This window comes from Triticum aestivum, chromosome 5D (assembly GCF_018294505.1).
Source record: "Triticum aestivum cultivar Chinese Spring chromosome 5D, IWGSC CS RefSeq v2.1, whole genome shotgun sequence".
Classification (NCBI taxonomy): Eukaryota; Viridiplantae; Streptophyta; class Magnoliopsida; order Poales; family Poaceae; genus Triticum; species Triticum aestivum.
Genome location: NC_057808.1, coordinates 130,670,206 through 130,689,921, shown reverse-complemented (window position 1 = coordinate 130,689,921; position 19,716 = coordinate 130,670,206). Strand labels below are relative to the sequence as shown.

Genomic DNA, 19,716 nt, shown 5'->3' with positions numbered 1-19,716 from the left:
AGCCCGGGTTCCCGGAGTCCTGTTAGCCCAGTGCTACAGCCCGGATTCACACGCTGCTGACCGACACGTTCGATGTTGATTCATGTATGCCTGTCCCCATACGTTAGTGCCGCTTTGGGTTCACAACTAGCCATGTCGGCCCGGGTTCTCTGTCATATGGATGCTAGCGACATTGTCATATACGTGAGCCAAAAGGCGCAAACGGTCCCGGGCCATGGTAAGGCAACACCCGTGGGAGTACCGTGCGTGAGCCCGCAATGTGATATGAGGTGTTACAGGCTAGATCGGTGTGACTTGGAATCGGGGTCCTGACAGTTCCCCTCTATTTTTTTGTTTTTAAACTTTATAAAAACACATAACAGAATAAAATGACTCTCTAAAACTTCCGGGCTGTCTCCCTGGTAGCGCTTTTTTAAAGCCATTAAGCTAGGCATAAAGTGCTCAAGTAATGGATCCACCCGCATCCCAAGGTATATCAAAGCCAATTTTAATTAGCAATGATTTGTAATTTAGTAGTGAGCACAAAGCAACATATATCATGCAATGACGAAGTCTAACTCTCTTCATATGCATCGGCATGTCATAAAAGAACAATTCATGCACATCAATTAAAGGCCAATACATAGCATAAGCAGTTTCTTGCAATTTTATCGTGTTGGAAACATAGAGAGGCGGAGATTTAGTTCCTATCTCATAATAATTGCAAATAGGAGCAGCAAGCACATGCATATTATATTCATCAAAATTATCAAGTGCAATGGTAAAAGGCAACCCATCAATGTAATCATTAATAAGTGCAAACTTCTCCATATAGTGTAGTTGGGAGAATTCAAAAAATAATAGGACTATCATGCGTGGGGGCAATAGAAACAATTTCATTCTTAACATAAGGAACTATAGCAAGTTCATCTCCATAGGCATAATTCATATTGGCATCTTGGCCACAAGCATAGCAAGCATGAAGTTCATCAAAAGGGGATATTTCAAATGAATCATAGCAATTATCATAGCATTCATCCTTCGGTAAGAACGAAGGGACATTAAACAATGTATGAGTTGAAGAGTTACTCTCATTAGAAGGTGGGCACGGGTGATCAATCCGCTCTTCCTCTTTTTGTTCTTCGCTCACCTCATCATCTTTTTCATCCAATGAGCTCACAGTTTCATCAATTTCTTCCTCCATAGTTTCCTGCAAAATATTAGTCTCTTCTTGGACAGCGGAGAAGTCCTCAATATATGCTTTACTATAAGCATTATAAGCATAGTTTTCATAACAATATTTAAGTATGGCAAAATTTTCAGATTTGTAAAGAGTAGCATCATACTTTTCAATCAAAGAAGCAATTTCATAAGCACCCTTAAAAGCAACAAATTCTTCAATTTGTTCAACATCATAATAATTATAAACACCCTTGGCATAATAAATAAGATTCCATTATCACTAAACTCACATTGGTAGGGAAGGTGTTTCTTATGGTCTTCAGAACAACAAGTAAAATCATATAATTCACATAAATTCCAAGCATAACATTGCATAGTATTAATTTGATGCCATAAAAAATTTCCCTTTTTGAGATAAGCGGTGTCACACATAATAAGCATGCTCATTTAATGATTTCCCCTCAACTAAGCTAGTTGGGTTTTCAGCACGAGCACAAATGGATCGAAGATGATCCAAGTAGAAGGCTTCGGCAGTATGATAGATTTTGGTTCAACCATTGGTTTAGCAGGTACAACTATTTTTTTTGGTATTTTGCATTTCCTACCCATAACTAAAGATAGAAAACAAGAGTACAAAATAAAAATTACTTAGTGATAAAGCAAACAAGCACACACGAGAATATTCACCCCACTCTATTGCTCCCCGGCAACGGTGCCAGAAAAAGGTCTTGAAAACCCATAAGTATAGGGGATCCTTTGTAGCCTTTTTTGATAAATAAGAGTGTCGAACCCAATGAGGAGCTAAAGGTAGAACAAATATTCCCTCAAGTTCTATCGACCACCGATACAACTCTACACACACTTAACGTTTGCTTTACCTAGAACAAGAATAAAACTAGAAGTGCTTTGTAGGTGTGGATAGGTTTGCAAGATAATAAAGAACGTGAAAATAAAATTTAGGTGTTTTTTAAATAAAGAAACAATTAAGTTTAGTAAAACGAGTGTGCATTGGTGGTGGTGATTTGAGGAATTGTCCCTTAGCAATTGACTACGTTGCTAGACCGGTAGCAAGTTTTTATGTGGGAGAGAGGCCACTGCTAGCATGTCGTCCCTACTTGGAATCCTATGCACTTATGATTGGAAATATTAGAAAGCATCTGCAACTACTAACGTTCATTAAGGTAAAACCCAACCATAGCATTAAGATATATATTGGTCCCCCTTCAGTCCCGTACGTATCAATTTCTATGTCTAGGCTGAAGCTGCTGTCACCCTTGCCCTCCAATGCATAGTCCTATCAACGTACAACTAACCCTATGGTGTGATCCACACGCGCGCTCATATGATGGGCACCAAAGGACAGCAACATAACCACAAGCAAATTAAACCAACCATAGCAATTCACCAATTACCGATAGGACAACAAAAATCTACTCAGACATCATAGGATGCCAACATATCATTGGATAATACTATGAAGCATAAAGCACCATGTTCAAGTAGAGGGTACATCGGGTTGCGGGAGAGTGGACCACTGAATATAGACAAGGGAAGGTGATGGAGATGTTGGTGAAGATCACGGAGTTGTTGAAGTAGATCACCGTCACACGATGATTGCCCCGGCAGCGTTCCGGCGCCACCGGGAGAGAGGGTACAGTGGGTTGCGGGAGAGTGGACCTCTGAATATAGATGAGGGAAGGTGATGGAGATGTTGGAGAAGATGACGGAGTTGTTGAAGTAGATCACCGTTACATGATGATTGCCCCGGCGGCGTTCCGGCGCCACCGAGAGAGAGGGGGAGAGAGCCCCCTCCTTCTTCTTCTTCCTTGGCCTCCCCCCTAGATGGGAGGAGGGTTCCCCCTCTGGTCCATGTCCTCCATGGCGACAGAGGGGCGAGAGCCCCTCCGAGATTGGATATGTCTCTTTGTTCTCTTCTGTTTCGCCTTTTTGTTTTCTGGCCGAAAACCATTTCTTATATTCCCGGAGATACGTAACTCTGATTGTGCTGAGATTTTAACACAATTTTTTTCCGGATATAAGCTTCCTTGCGCCCGAAGTAGAGCTCCAACCGACTTACGAGGAGGGCATGGTACACCACCATGCGCATGGGCTGCCTGGCGCCCCCAGGTGTATCGTGGTGGTTGTGGGCCTCCGTTTGCGTTGATTCCAACTCCCAAAAATCACATATATTCCAAAACAATTCTCCATAATTTTTTATCGCGTTTGGGCTTCGTTTGATATGGATATTCTGCGAAACAAAAAACATGCAACAAACATGAACTAGCGCTGGGCACTGGATCAATAGGTTAGTCCAATAATCATATAAAATGTTGCCAAAAGTATGTGAAAGTTGTATAATATTGGCATGAAACAATCAAAAATTATAGATACGACCGAGACATATCAATCACCACGAGACACACGTGCGGATCCCCTCATAAACATCTCTACACAAATTATTTTTTCAATCCAATAGAATGATACAATAGTGATCCCACAACAACTACAACATCAGTCTCCTCTATAAACATCAATGAATCGAAGCCATAACAAAATTTGGATCAAAAGTATGCATACCCTATAGTCATGGCAATGCTAGGCACATCGAACGTGGATTCGTGAAAAATAAGTTGGGGATCAGAGGAGAAACATGTCGTAGCTTGATCACGTGGAAGGGTTTGAACTGAAATTGAATGAGTAGAGAGATCCGACAAAGTGGTGGTAGGGTTTGGAGAGGTTTGGGAGGAAGAAGAAGAAAGAAAGAAAGAAGTTGTAGGAGCGATACCTCCTTCCTCGACCGATTTGTGGCCGCCAGGGCGCCATACGAGCGGGCGTCGTCTTGCCCTATGGAGCCATTATTGAAACTTTGCATACCTCATATGACCGCACATACGAGCGTGCAAGCTCGTACGAGACGCTTGATACCTCCTTTTAGTGATCTGGTAATGAATCAGAAAGTGTCCCACACCTATTTCCCCAAGAATGGGTTATCGAAACCGCGAGAGGAAGGTCCCTTGAAGCGATGGTCTATAGCAAGCTTTTGTCAAAGAAATAGTTCAGCTTTTGACTGGACCAAATCAAGCTAATAAGGTTAAAACACTTATAATGAAAAGAGGTATGAGTATGAGTTCTTAATGCTTACAACCATGTATTTGTGTTGGGACTAGATATGATCTTAATTTGTGCACAAGAACACCCATCGGGATCAGCTTGTTACGAACCAGAGTGGGGGATGTGTCCAAATAACATCTTGACCGGCATGCATCCTGCATCAAGAATCGGTTTTCCTACCGAAGGCCCTATCCATTGCGCGGGGTTGCCTCAATAATTAAGATTATAATAATCAGACAAAAGCTTTGGGCGTTTAGTGACTACACCTCGTGAATCCGCAAGGAATGGATTCGTGTTACCGTACTAAACCGTGGTGTTCAGAATAACACTTCACGTTCTCCCTGCCCTTAGCCTCTCCGTGGCTCGCTCTCCATGATCCTGGGTCCCTACAGGGATGAAGAACGCATACAAGACACAAGACATGAACAATTTTATTTCACACATACGGATGTTAATTCAAAGCACTTCCATTGATCCCCACATCAAATACAGAGGGTTACAAGGCCTACACCTCAGTCCATACCTTACCGAACTACTCACACATGGAGATCGGACTGCATGAAGAACACATCTTGAATATTGCTTGATTGATAATATGTGTTACAATGGATGTCGTGTGTGATGCACGATTATAGCGTGATCTAGGAGGAAGCGCTATGGTGGTGATGGTGGCTATGGAGATGGAAAATGGCGGCGCTAGGGTTGATGCAGGGGGATGAAGATGACCCTGTTCTGGCTTTGCTCATGGAAGTTCTATTTACATTTCGACCTAGACCCATTTATAAAAGTTGTTCAGGTGGACAAGGAGCCTCGGAATCCGCGCCATAGACCGCTCATGCGAGCACTCGGGGTCGTATGGAACACCTTCTTTTGCTCTGTTTCTCTTGGTGTGCCTCCTCTTGATTTCTTCTAAAAATATCGAAATAAAGAAGTGCCAAAGAGGAGCCTCAATGGGCCCATAAGGTAGGGGCGCGCCCTACTCCCCAGGACACGCCCAGGTGCCTTGTGGGGCCAATAGAGGTCCACCGATGCCCATCTTCTACTATATGAAGCCATTTGCCTAGAAAAAATAGGAGAAAGACTTTTGGGATGAAGTGCCGCCGTCTCAAGGCGGAACCTGGGCAGGAGCGCTTTTGCTCTTCGATGGAGCGATTCCGCTAGGGATACTTCCCTCCGGGAGGGGGAAATCAAAGCCATCATCATCAAGAACATTCCTCTCATCGTGGGAAGACTCATCTCCGTCAACATCTTCACCGACACCATCTCATCTCCAAACCCTTGTTCATCTCTTGTATTCAACCTTTGTCTAAAACCTCATATTGGTACATGTGGGATTGCTAGTAGTGTTGATTACATCTTGTAGTTGATGCTAGTTGGTTTACTTCGTGAAGATTATATGTTCAGATTGTTAATCATATATTTTTCTCCTTTGATCATGAACATGAATATGATTTGTGAGTAGTTTTGTTCGTTCTTGAGGACATGGGAGGAGTCTTGTTATAAGTAACCATGTGAACTTGGTTTTCGTTCAATGTTTTGACGTTGTGTTATGTTGTTTTTCCTCTAGTGGTGTCGTGTGAACGTCGACTACTCGACACATTACCATGCTTGGGCCTAGGTGAAGGCATTTAGGATTAGTAAGTAGATGATGGGTTGCAAGAGTGACAGAAGCTTAAACCCTAGTTTATGCGATATTCCGTAAGGGGCTGATTTGAATCCATATGTTTCATGCTATGGTTAGATTTATCTTAATTCTTCTTTCGTAGTTGCGGGTGCTTGCGAGAGGGGGTAATCATAAGTGGGTTGTTTTTTCAAGTAAGAACAACACCCTAGCACTGGTCCACCCACAAAACAACTTATCAAAGCCGTGAATGCGAATCAATGAAACATGATGAAGTTAACTAGACGAAATTCCCATGTGTCCTCGAGAATGTTTTGTTCATTATAAGTACTTCTGGCTTGTCCTTTGCAATAAAAGGATTGGGCCACCTTGTTGCACCTTGTTACTTGATATGAACTATCTTGCCATCAAACTATCTGTCACAACTACTTTACATCACTTGCAAAGAATACCTTGCTAAAAACTACTTATCAATTCTTTCTGCTCCTCGTTGGGTTCGACACTCTTACTTATCAAAATTACTACGATTAATCCATGTACTTGTGGGCATCATGCAGCAAGGGGTATACGAGACCGCTTTTTAAGATGTGCCCTCGGGGGAAAAGCCCTTAATTATCATTTAGTAACCGGAGTGGGGATGAATGGTACTGGCGTACGTGATAGGAGGCCGCCACGTGTATGCACATTTCTATACTTGGCTCTGCCCACAAATAAAAACATATAAAGTGGCTTAGGAATCCGACGTAGGATTATGCTTAGGCATCAGTCGTGTAGACACATACTAGTGTGGAATCCGGACTCCCTAATAATGCTTTAGCCTATCAATTTCAACAACCTTCACTTACATCTTGCGTCACTTTAGTTTACTGTTGCTAGTTTATTTCTCTATTTACCACAATCACCCTATAGTTCTATTCCATTACACTTAGCTTTGGACCAGATCTAACTTGCGGGCACTACTATTTAAACCTTAAAGAGACAAAGACTGATTCATGTGCTCTCTGTGGGATCAATACTCTTATTTTGAGCAAGCTAAACTAAACCATGGGCACTTGCAAGTTGTCACCAACATATATCCTTAGCATTTCAAGGGGTCCACATTCATATCCAATTGTTGAGTAGGCATTAGTTTAATGATGTATATGATGTGATGAATTACCAAAACCACCCGGAGATTAGATGCACTTTTATATTGAAATCACTTACCCACTAACAAATCAATCGCGTGTATACCCGATGACCTGGATGGTAGCAGAACACAAAGCCCATCGCTAGGCAGCGTCTAGCAGACACAATCAGTTACCGGGTAAGGGACGACAGACCGACCACAATGGTGTTCAAAAATCCATCGAATCCAGTCACAATGGCCAGCCACGAAACCAACCATCCGCACATGATGGGGAAGATAAAGGTGAGAGGGATCAACAAGACGAAAGAAAACGATGAGTCCGAATGGTACACAACAAGCGGACGAGAACTCATCGCGCGATGTGATGGGCAATGACGTCGATGGCTCTATGCGTAACATCTGGACCAACTGGCTAGTCCCAGCAGCGAGCCTTCTATACCCGTCAGGCCCATCACAAGCAGGCTCTAGACAGAATAGTCAAGTGTGATCCATGAGTGTTGTACCCCGCCAGCATTGCAAGGCGTGAACAAAACACGGACCTTCTATCCCCTCTGGTAGCCCCTTGTCCATCGTATTGGGCGGACAAATACCCGCTCCACACTAAGCACATCACCAGCCAACTCTAGACGGGATAGCCAGGCGAGGTCCATGAGCGTCACACCCCCGCCAACATCACAAGGGAGTGAACCACATCCAGGCACAACGCCCAACCAGAAGACCAAACATACGTCAACGATCACACGTAAGAAATGTATTATCAAAAACGTAATAGATGGCAGCCTAATACACATATAGTTACATGGTTTGGGACCAGAAAAACTAAATAAGAACAACCAATACACCTCCATCATAAAATCTCAATCAACGCCCATCATAAGATCTCAATTAAAGATCAGCAAAAAAGACTGAGTAGTACACATTACATGTATAACAACAGACTCGCACAACAAGATGAACATTGAGACGAACTTTACGACTCGAGGTAAGCTGTCCAGATGCCAAACTTCCATGCACACGACCACTCATACCCCGTTCATGGATGCGACTATTCATCACTGTTGGCATCACTTTTGGGAGGGAGGCGAACGCACTCCTTTCTCTGCCCCTAACTAATGCACACCGCAAAACAAACATTGGTCAAACCGATCCTAAGGATGGCTTCACTTTTAGAACAAAAATTGGTGGTAATTTAAAATCTTATAACCATATACCAAATATATGATCGATTCGATTGAAATTGAGCTGCTTCCGAAACTCGTGCCATGACAACAAACATGGCCGCCATGGCAACCTTTTTGAAAACGCTCCCATGATAGTAACTTATGCTGCTTTCCTAGCTCCATGCCCCTCCCTCCTTACCTGATCGTTGTAACAACTGATTGCCCGCGATGGCCACCTGTCAGACGGGATGAATGACCATTGCCTTAACCGGCTCGAGGAATTTGTGGAGAGATTTGAGACATGGTTTCATCCAAGTACAAATCCACTTCTTTTTTTACTAATTGGATTCGTGGTTTGGGTGAGTTGATGGATATATTTGTCCTCTTCCTCATTTTCTCGTGCATATATGGGATATTTTAAGAAATGAGGAACCACACCAATCCATCTTGAATTTGGTGGTTAAACTCTATTGTGGTGGCGATACTCTTGGGGAGGTCCTGAGGTAAAATAGCTCATTCAGTCGTGTCTCATAGGACTAAAAAGAGTCCATAGATACCAATAAAAATAAATAGATACTCAAAAGAGTAGCCAACTATCACACCTAATTGCTGTTATGATTGGTTAATATGAATGTGAATACAACCAAATAAAGGTTGTTAATCCATAACCCTTCGAGCGAAATATAGCAATAGGAAGGAAAATCCATGGACCGACCCCATTGTCTCCACCCCGTAGGAACTACAAGATCACCCCAAGGACACCTTCGATAGTTCCTCGTATATATATATATATATATATATATATATATATATATATATATATATATATATATATATATATATATATATATATATATTGACACTAGAGATATGGTAATATGGAGAAGACAAAACTTGTTTGAAGCACGCACAAAAACCGAAAAAGCACCTCTTGATTCAAAGAGAGGAGGACTGGTTATTCACATTTAATTTGATGGTCAGAGACCAATTGAAAGCTTTCCCGTCGATCTTGTTACCCTAGGAGACTCCTAGGCGCGGTAGGAGTTCCCAGCAAGAAAACTGATCTGTGATCTGCCCTAAAGTTTGTAGATTTGGAGACCACCTCAAGATCTAGCATGAGTGGTTGAGAATAGCTTTTGTTGTGATATAGGAGTATCAAGGAGAAGAAGGCGAGCCTTTGTGGTGTTGGTCTTCCTTCATGGAATTTCCACCTCTCCAACAGTGACTAACCCCCTTCCAAGGGACTGAACATTGGGGTACATCTTCTTGTTCGCGTTTCTTTTATTATCCCAAATTTTTGCAACCGCAAAACATTTTTTTCTTTAGCTTTGAGACACCCTAGCCATACAAGCCCCTATGGGTATGTAACTCATTCCCCATTATCGGAATAATCTCAAGGGGAGAGGGCTAGAGCTCTAGGAGTGAGCCATAGTTTGGATTCGAGGAGTTATTCTCGCCCTCAAAATGATGATGCGAGGAGTGCCTCGGTGTTGAGTTACTCGTCTACGGAGATTTTGCCATGACCCAACTTGATGCTTGAACCCCCCTCGACACCTCTCCTAACATAGGTTAGGTCGCGCTTCAACAAGTCGATTGAACCTATTAAAAAACAAGTTGAGGCGTCGACTGTGTTTTGGCACAACGATCTTTGGTATAAGGTCGTCAGACCAATCCCATGTTTGTGATTGTCTTGACTATGTTATGGGAGATACCCCATATCTTCGCTGTTTATACGAAACAACACTCGCATTGCGAAGGAATCAAGAGTTTGCATAAGGTCTGCATATCACCTTCTACATGCCAAGACCTACCTTGAGCGAGGTTTGACCTTTGCGCTCAATGAGACATAGTGGGATAAGTTGGCTTGCACTTGGTGGAACCGTTGTGGCAACACAACCGAGGCCAAGCCTTTGTGGTTGGAAACCTCCATGAATGAGGAATAAGATAATGCCAACACATTGGTGAAACAACATTGAGCTCCTCTATGTTTACATCTCATCGGAGCCGAGCTAGGAATAGCCATTAATAGACACCTACCACTTTCCCAATTAGTGTGTTTAAAGAGATTGGAGGAACTCTTCCTGGTCTACGTATCCAAAGATATTGGTAATTAGAGTTTTAAGAGTTTGGTCCTACTCTCCATTTTATTCATAGCAAGGAAGAGCAGTTCAGCCACTTGCTCTTTGGTCGCATCAGTTGAGGTTTGCTCTGTCTAGATCAGTTAAAGAAGAGATGGTATCTTGCTTGTTTCAATTATTTGGGCTCGCCATCAATAGATACAGGTTTTTCTTCCGCTTTAGCCCAATTGACCCATTTATCTTACAAAGGGTGAAGCCACTAACAAATACTTATAGAGGGATTGCGAGATGAGATAACAGAGTGATCATATTGTTTTCACAGTAGTCGTGTCTCATTCATATAACAAAGGTGAAGATACGAGCCACATAGACACCGACTTGACAAAACCGAACAATAACAGAACGCTAGCCTTTACACAAAAGACCATCAACCAAGAAAGAAAATTACAATCAAGATCGATGAACCCCTGTGCATGACTCCACTACCTGTCACCTGCCTACGGCACCACCACAGCCGCCGCCAAAGGAAAATACGACGAATCACCCCTTCAGCCGAGCCCGATGTGTCTCCGTCGCTAATATGAAGCTTCACGGGCCTCCAAAGTGTCTTACCAAAGGCATATCCATTACAGTTGAAAGAATGTGACCGAGGTAGCACCCGGATACGCCATCGAACTCTAGATCTGGACCCTGCACGACAAAAATACTGGAGGATGAGACCATACCTGCCAGCCATCAACCACGCCTAGCACACGATTCGTCTTTCGGATGTCGTCAATGCAAACCACTATCTGCATCCGTTTCTGGACCGTGTCCCAAGTACCATGCCTCTACAGAGAACACATTTCAACACAGCGATGCTGCCATCGTCACGACATCCCCGCTTAAAGAGGCTAGTCGATCGCCTCGCCGGGAAAAATCAGGAACTTTATTCAGTGCCACCGTTATCGTCGCCAAAGCCAAGACGTCGGACAAACCAAAACCTAAAACTACAAAATCCACATGAGCGGGATCCGGCGCCCCCCTCACCATCGATGATCGAGAGGTCATCGACGAGCCTACATGTATTTGTTCCACTGCAATGATGCATTAGAAGCAGAGATTCACGCTACGATGCAGGGCATGGCGCTAGCCCTGCAACACACGGAACTTCCGGTCGTCATTGTGCAGTCAGACTCGTCCATGCCCTAACTATCTTCTGTGATGGGTCACTAGTTCGGACTTCATATGGACATTTGACATTGGAGATTCTAGCCATACGAGAGGTCGGGAGTTTATTTCGCAAAATCTTCATCATTCTCAGAATATAGTGGCAGATTGTTTAGCGAGATATAGTCATACTGAATGTAGCACTGGTGTTTGGCTACACAGAGAGCCTCCATGTACCGAGGAATTCTCGCCTTTGCAATGTAACTCTATTTTTGAAATAAACTCTTTTTCTCCCCGAAAAAGAAAAAGTGGAGCCGTCGGAACATGACCCTGTCACGAGAGGAAAACGCATTGCTCGCATTGCACGGGCAAATAGCTGAATCTTACGAATACAAGTCCCACTGCCACTGTACCCGTGACGAGCTGCTGCTGCTAAGGGACACGCGCGCGCGCGTACACGCGAACAGCAGTGTCACGAGCACGACCGACGGCCATGGCGAGCGGCGACCCGAAGCCGGACGAAAACTACTCCTCCGATGGCGGTGACACCACCGACGCCGAGTCCTCCGACGAGTCCCCGCATCAGCCGCGGAGGGGCCCCCGCGCCAACCCCATACTGACGCGCCTCTCCGTGTCGCGGAATCCGAGCCCGCTCTCCGCCGCCACCGCGGCGCCTGGGGTCTGCCTCCTCCGCTTCGCCTGGGAGTCGGCCGCCGGTTCCCTCGTCGGCGCCGTCGTTGGATATGGTAACACCCCGTCCCTCCACCTCCTCGTTCGGCTCGACACGTCCGTTAGGGTTAGGGCTCTGCGATCTTTGGTCCTGGCTGGCTCCCTTTCTATTCTAGGCCTCTCGTAATTTGATAAGGTTTTTGACGGGCAGGAGATGAGATTTGATTATATTCGATAAGGTTATGTCTTAAGGTGTTTGTCTAATCTGTTTCATGCAGCTGATTATAATTACATGTTCAGGACAGTTGAACTTGTAGCAATTTTGTTGAATTTGTGTGACACTGGCACCGAGGATCGTGGAGTAAATTGTTGATGGATTTTACAGTTAACCGCAAATAATTATTCCTCATGAACAATCACGTGGTTACTTAGATTGAAACATGTGCGAAATTTCTCAGAAATGTTGGCAAAACCAAATTTTTTGTGCTCCGTTTATACTTGATTTAAGGCCTGGCTGCATGCATACGTACCTATCTGGAAGCTGCAGTATGTGTTTATTCCTTGCAATAAAATAAAATTACTTGCTAATGCTGCCAAATGAAAAAATTGTGACAGAACATGTGCGGGTTTTCTCAGAAAATTTGGTAGATAACTTCCTTTTGGCTCACACAAACATACCAAACTGGATATGGACACACTTTCAACTCATATGTTTACTGTGTTCATACAACTTGTTATGGACTAAGAACTAAAGTAAAAGCAACTCACAAAGAAACAATGGAGTTACACACCTAGCTCAGTTTTTGGTTGCTAATCTGTTACCAGTGGTTTGGGCACAGAAATAGGTTCACGCACACGCCTAATTTTAGAATACAATATTTGGATTTTGTGTCTCACTGTCATCCATAGAAGTTTTTGGATGCCCAAAATCCAAAGCATGTCAATTGTCAAATCTGTTTTACCTTGACCTGGTGATTAATTGGTAGATTAGATGGTCCCGACGTTGCATTCTCATGCAGGGTCTTTCTTAGTAAAGGAGGCATGTATGGAGCTTGGCGGCGGCTGTTATCATGTTAAGTTGCTCGCCATGCATGGGTGATACTTAACTACTGGTCTAATTTTTTTATAAACAAACCAATTACTGCTTTGTGCACTCCACCACTGACAGTCAGGCTGAGGCCCAATGAACCTATCACCAACTAAATGCCGCCTTAATTTGCGGATAACAAAAATAGCCTATCTAGCTACGGCCGTTACCACCTTGAATATAACAACGTAGATCTTTTATGGAATATGGTAGTGAATCTGGTGGTCATGTCAAATCAATTCAATCATTTAATGCTACCTGTAAATTGGAATTGGTTCAGCCTTGTATGTTTATTGTGCACAATATTTTTGTTTGGCATACGTGCTGTCAGGCTGCCCTGCTGTGTGTCATCATTCTATTCAAAACACAACAATTATCTCTTTGTTATGTTAACTATATCTGGTGACCTTTTAGGAAAAGGTTTGGTTACTACAAAAGGGTTTAAAGGCTCATTTGCTGACGCTGCCTCTTCTGCTAAGGTATGATGATACATAGTTCATTGTTGGATACCAATGTTCACTTCATTTGTAATAGATTTTTCTCTGTTAACCATCATATTGAGAATTATTTCTGTTGTTCTAGATATTTGCTGTTCTTGCCGGCGTTCAAAGCTTGGTTTCTTGCTCTTTGAGAAAGCTACGTGGCAAAGATGACGGTCTGTCTTTGATGCCCCCTTTAAGATTGCGCTGCTAGCCTGCTACCTTTTTTGAAGTACTTAGGGTGTATAAAATTAAAATGACAAGGATGACCATTGACTTGTGGATCTTTTGTCTGCAGTTATTAACGCAGGAGTTGCAGGCTGTTGCACTGGCCTTGCTTTGAGTTTTCCAGGTAAAGTTATAGCAATGCAATTAATAGCTGGAACTATCTAAATTTACACGTTGTTCCTGGATACCTTGCCCAAAGACTATGGTTTTGACATAGTTTAATGTAGTTTAACAATAAGTGTGAGAATGATTTGCCTGTTTTGTTCTAGTTGCCTAGTGTGCATATTTGGATAAAAGATCTTACCTGATTGGCAACCCCAGTGTTGGCTGCAAACGTGTGCTAGTGTCATGGTGGTTTCTGGACTTGGGATTTGCTTTGAGAGCACACATAGCCTTTTAGGTCGTGGTTAGATATCTCGCATCAGTTGCAAGTTCTATCAGGCTAAAAAATTGATCGTTTTGAATTCTCCATCAGTTGCTCACCTGCTTCTGTAATCTCTCGTGGTTTACCGCATGTTGCTAATGATTTCCGAATTAGTTTGGTGTTACATGACACTTTTTCTTAGTTCTTACAGTTTTGATGTCATAGCTTTTTATTTTGTTTCCTTGGTTTGCCTTGCCCCCTTGGATCCATTTATGTATGCACAATTGCTGGCATGGAGGGTAAAGCACGAACCACAAGTACATGGCTGGACGTGAACGATACATGATGGTGAGTAAGCCCTCAAACAAAGTAGAACATAGAAAATAACGGACAACATACATCGGATGGAAAGACACGACGAAGATGAGCAAGAATACAGGAGGGCCTGAAGACAACACCACTCCACGACCAACGATAGGCAACGCCCTCAAGAAGGAAACGGCGCAAAGCGTCACCGTCGCCGATGGAATGAACAAAGTTTTTCACTCGAAACCCTGGTAGGGGGAAACTGCGACAACGTCCTCAAGAGGAAAGTAGCACCCAAGGACGCCGTCGCCGCCGGCGACGAAGCACAGAACTTTCACCCGGTTGATACCCTGAGGCACGAAGAAGTAACAAAGTCAGCCGCTGCTACGAAGCCGGGATCTCCATAACTAGATCCCTTCGCTGCCACAGCAGAGAAGACGCCAAGGCCACCCACCGCAACACCTCTCGCCGCCCACACGACCAAGAAGCAGAACCACCACTGTGCCACCCGTAGACCCGTCGGAGAGCCTACCGAGTAGCCCGCCACCTGAGGTTGCCGCCTCGGCATCCTTGTCCAAACCTCTCACCGATGGCATAACATGTGGCCGCCGCCGACCGAAGGAAGACACCTTCCCACCTACCCTCTGGGTCCCACCACAAGGTCGGCCGGAGGGGGGCCATAGCCGGGCAGCTCGCCGCCACGGCTGCCCAACAAATTGCCCGTCCCGGGGGACACCCAACCCCTGCACCTGGGCTCGCGCGCCAGCCACCTGCTGGCAGAACCTCCGGAGGGAGCGGCAGCCAGCACCCCGTCAAGATTTTGCTCCTCCAGATCTCAACAGGGACCTGCCTAGGAACCGGCACTTCCAGTCGCCGGGCAGCCTCGGCATCACCGGCCGCATCATCCTCTGAGACCCCACACAATTGCCAGTCCCACCGTAACCCGCCTAGGGCCACCATCTCGCACGCCCTGCGTGCCCGTAGGGAAAGGCAAAGTCTCGGCAGCCGCCGTGACCGAGCACTGTTGGGCCGCCACTGTCGCCAGCCACTGCCGTCCTAGGCACAACAGAAGCCACCGGCCCGCGCCGCTAGCCGCTACCGAATGCCAGATCTGGGCGGAGCCTAGGTCGCCGCCATGGCCACCACGAGCGCGCCCCACCGCCCAGAAGCCAGCCATACCGCTGAAGACACTGAGGGTGTGTTTGGTTGAAGAATCAAGTGGAATGGAATGTAATGGTTCCATCTGTGTGTTTCGTATGAATAATGAGGTGGAATGAAACGGTTACATCTCAGTGTTTGGTTGATGGAATGGAATGAGAAATGTTCAAATTAGTGTTTGCTTTTCTGGCTATATATGCAACGTTAATTGTATTTTCGGAAGCACTTTATTTAATTTCAAAACAATGTTTTATTTTCTTTTCATCACCAACAATTTATGTTTTGCTTCACAGTCATGCCAAATAAATAACATCAATAGTCTATACACAATCATATTTAACTAACAAGGTTAGAAAGAATCATCAATAAATGGTCCACGGCATGCACAAATTTATAGTAGTTGCAAAAGGCAAGAACAAGCATGTACAAATTTCCATTTAGGATCACTAGTCTAGCAAACACACAAATTTACAGTAGTTGCAAAAGGAAAGAACAAGCATGTACAAATTTCCATTTAGGATCACTAGTCTAGCAGACACACAAGGGAGAGAGGACGATGGACCAGAGCCTGATTCTCTTCCATGGTGTAGCCGCCGCCTGCCAATTTCTCATCATGTGCCGCTCAACAAATCGAGACGTGCAGTGCCTGGCTGCCGCCCAGCAGGTGAGGCCGCCACCTGCAACCACCAGCCACTGCCACAGCCCATGAGCTGCTGCTCCTTCTGCTGCCGCCGCTCTGCCCAAGCTGGCCACTACAGCCGCCGCCCAGCTGCTTGATCGTCGCCACGCTTGTACCTAGCCGCTGCTGCTAGGTCACCGCCCGCTGCTGCTGCACGCCATCACAGAGAGACGAGGGGGAGGCTAGGGACAGCCGTTGCCGGAGAGGGAGAGAGGTGTGAGTGCTCGCCGTCGTCGCAGATCCAGAGAGGGAGAGATGCTGAAATGAGCGTTCCGCTTGGTCCGCTTGACAAGGTTGTCAGAATCGTGATTTTGAATCTGATCGGAGCTCTGATGGTAGGATTGCCAGTCATAGAATCTTAACTATTAGGATCGTAGAAACGTAGATTCTACTAACCAAAATCGTAGAATCAAAGGGGTTAGTTTGGATCATAAAGTCGTATAGCGGAATCGCGATTCTGACAACCTTGCCGCTCGATTGGGGGAATCGCTTGGATCGGCATAATCAGGGAATATGCCATTCCCTGTTCCTTCGACAGATCAAACACTGGAATGGGCCTTGGGTGCGGAACCGGCCCATTACATTCCACTTGGTGACCCCAACCAAACACACCCTGAGCGGCACCGCGGAAGACACCGAGCGGCAGCACCACGACCCTTGAAATCGCAGCGCCCTGGACCACGCGTGAGGAGGTGAGAAGCCCTGCCGCCGCCGGGCTTCGCTCGGTTGTGCCCTTCGGCGGCAGCAGGGAAGGAGGAGCCCGGTGGCTAGGGTTCCCTCCCCGTCGCCTACGGGAGCGACGCGGGAGGGAGGAGGAAGAAACAGTTCTTCCTTATTGTATCATGTCTGGCATGTAGATCAACTCATGCATACCAGTGATCATTGTACAGATATATATTTGCTGTTGGTTGGTCATTTATTGTACGGATATACATTGAGAAGTCCCTCACCAATTGTGCTGAGAATACAACTTCTCTTTGTGCTTTTTGTAGGAAGTGGGGCAAGAGTTAGTGTTTCTGTTTTCGCTCCTGTAGCATAAATAAACTGCTTCGTATGTATTGATCACCTCAGTACCATACTTTCTGCTGTCTGTTGCAGGTGCACCGCAAACTCTGATTCAGAGCTGTCTGGCCTTTGGAACTTTCTCGTACATCATAGAAAAGCTCAATAGGCAGCAACCTGCGCTTGCGCTACCGTCAGCCGCTGGCCTGAAGGATCTGAAGGCTGGCCCGAGTGTTCTTCCCCCCTTCACGCTTAACATGCCGCACGATGCGATGGAAGGTTTCTCTTCGTTTCAAAACTTTTTGTCAAAGTTCCGAGAAAGCTGAAGGACCTGGGGGCATGATACTTTGATATCTGTCCATGTAAATGCATCGAGCTGAGCTTTTTGTTTCCAGTTTAGTGTATCGCGAAGGATGATCATTCTACTCTGCCTTTGAACAGTTTTGCAAATTACCCTCCAGAAGGAAATCAGCTTAGCTGGTGTCCAACCTGATGAATAATCGTGTATAACCTGGGCAGCAGATTGCCTGAACCTTTGTGATAGTCCTTTACTAGCGAATGCTCTTGTATATGACGGGTACTCGGTAATGTTTCATCAGGTCTCAGAATAAGACTAGACTGATAATTATCAAGGATTGTCATTTTATTTAAATTTTTCTCAGGAGTACGCAACTGCATACCATTGTTTTAGTTTACTAGCAAATGTGCCTGTGTGTTCCAATGCGAGAAACGATCCATCCATATCACCACTTCTCTTTGCCCCGTTCGAATCTGTGTTGGCCTCGCACTTACTTGGGACTTCCGGGCTCTACCAAACTAAAAGTTGAAGACTATATGCCAATGCTGAAGAGAATTGAAAACAGATAAGCTTACACTCCTCAAGTCAGTCTTTACAAGCATGCCAACCTTTTTCATGTGTACTCTCATGATCCCCAAGACTGCTTAAACAAATTAACTCTTACTTGATGAACTGCTTTTGGAGAAAATTTGGATCCCAGGAAAGAGGCATGGTATTGATCTCTTGGAATAAAGTTTGTCTACCTAAATCCCATGGTGGCCTGGGGGTTCTAGATCTTCAGGTTCATAACCAAGCCCTGCTCATGAAATTTCTGCACAAATTCTTCAATAGAGAAGACATGCCATGGGTTAATATTATTTGGGAGACATATTACCAGAAGAGTTTACCAGGAGATAAATTGATTGGATCATTCTGGTGGAAATATGTGTTGAAACTGTTGCCCACATTCAAAGAGCATACAAAGTGCAAAGCTGGTAGAGGAGATACTATAATGCTCTGGACAGATAAATGGATGAACAACCCTCTGAACACCCTGTTCCCTGAGCTACACTCTTTGCTATCAATAAAGACATCACTCTGTTACAGGCCCAACAGCATGAGGACTTAAGCCACATTTTCCATAGACCTCTGTCACTCCAAGCATTCAACCAGTTCAATGAACTTCAAGAGGTACTCACAAACAGAGAGCAGACAGAGATTCTTGGATCATGGGTGGCACCACACAAAAATTCTCCTCTATGAGCATGTATAAAGCAATTACTGGTCCCAGCCAAGCACTTAGTATCTTTCAGATGGTCTGGAAAACTGCATGCAGGCTAAGGCACAAAATATTCTTCTGGTTACTACTCCATGACAGATTAAGCACAAGGAATATGATTAAGCGCGGGAACATGCACTTAGATGATTATAATTGTGCACTTTGTGCTGAGGCTATGGAAGAAACAAGCATTCATCTCTTCTGGGACTGCCAGTTTGCTTGGAATTGCTGGAATAGGATTGTTCCTAATAAACATAGAGGTACATCGACCTATGATGAGGTCTTGTTCACTCCTCGCGAAATACCAAAGGATATTGCTATGGAGGTGGTGATTATGGGATGTTGGAGCATCTGGATGACCAGGAATGACAAAATTTTCAGAAAGGCACCGATGCACTATGGAACATGGAAGCATTATCTCAGAGAAGGACTTGCAATTACTAGACTTCGAGCAAAGCAGAAGAAAGTTGATTTGATTAGCAGTTGGATAGTACAAAATCTCTAATTTTTCCATGTTTCCCAAAACTGGTGTTGGTTGATCCTCTTTAGTCTGGCTACTTATAGCCTTTGTAATTGTACTTTGTTTTATTTATTAATATAAAAAATACTGTAGAATGATTGTTCTACGGTTTTGGCTCAAAAAAATAATATTTTTCACCTATTCACGATGAACATGATCATACTATACTATAGTACCTCGCTTTGCAAGCGCCTCCCTCCATCGACTTGCAATTCCACAAAGTATGATCATACTCTAGTACATCGCTTCGCGAGGGCCT

At 44.6% G+C, this 19,716-nt stretch overlaps 1 protein-coding gene across 1 annotated transcript; it reads left to right on the top strand.

Moving 5' to 3' along the window:
- Window positions 1–11,787: 11,787 nt before the first annotated feature.
- LOC123119883 (mitochondrial import inner membrane translocase subunit TIM22-3) lies at window positions 11,788–18,033 on the top strand. Its single transcript, XM_044539846.1, has 5 exons — window positions 11,788–12,155; window positions 13,580–13,644; window positions 13,748–13,820; window positions 13,943–13,996; window positions 17,478–18,033. The coding sequence occupies exons 1-5, from the start codon at window positions 11,903–11,905 to the stop codon at window positions 17,705–17,707; spliced, it is 675 nt and encodes a 224-aa protein (XP_044395781.1). The 5' UTR covers window positions 11,788–11,902; the 3' UTR covers window positions 17,708–18,033.
- Window positions 18,034–19,716: the final 1,683 nt, after the last annotated feature.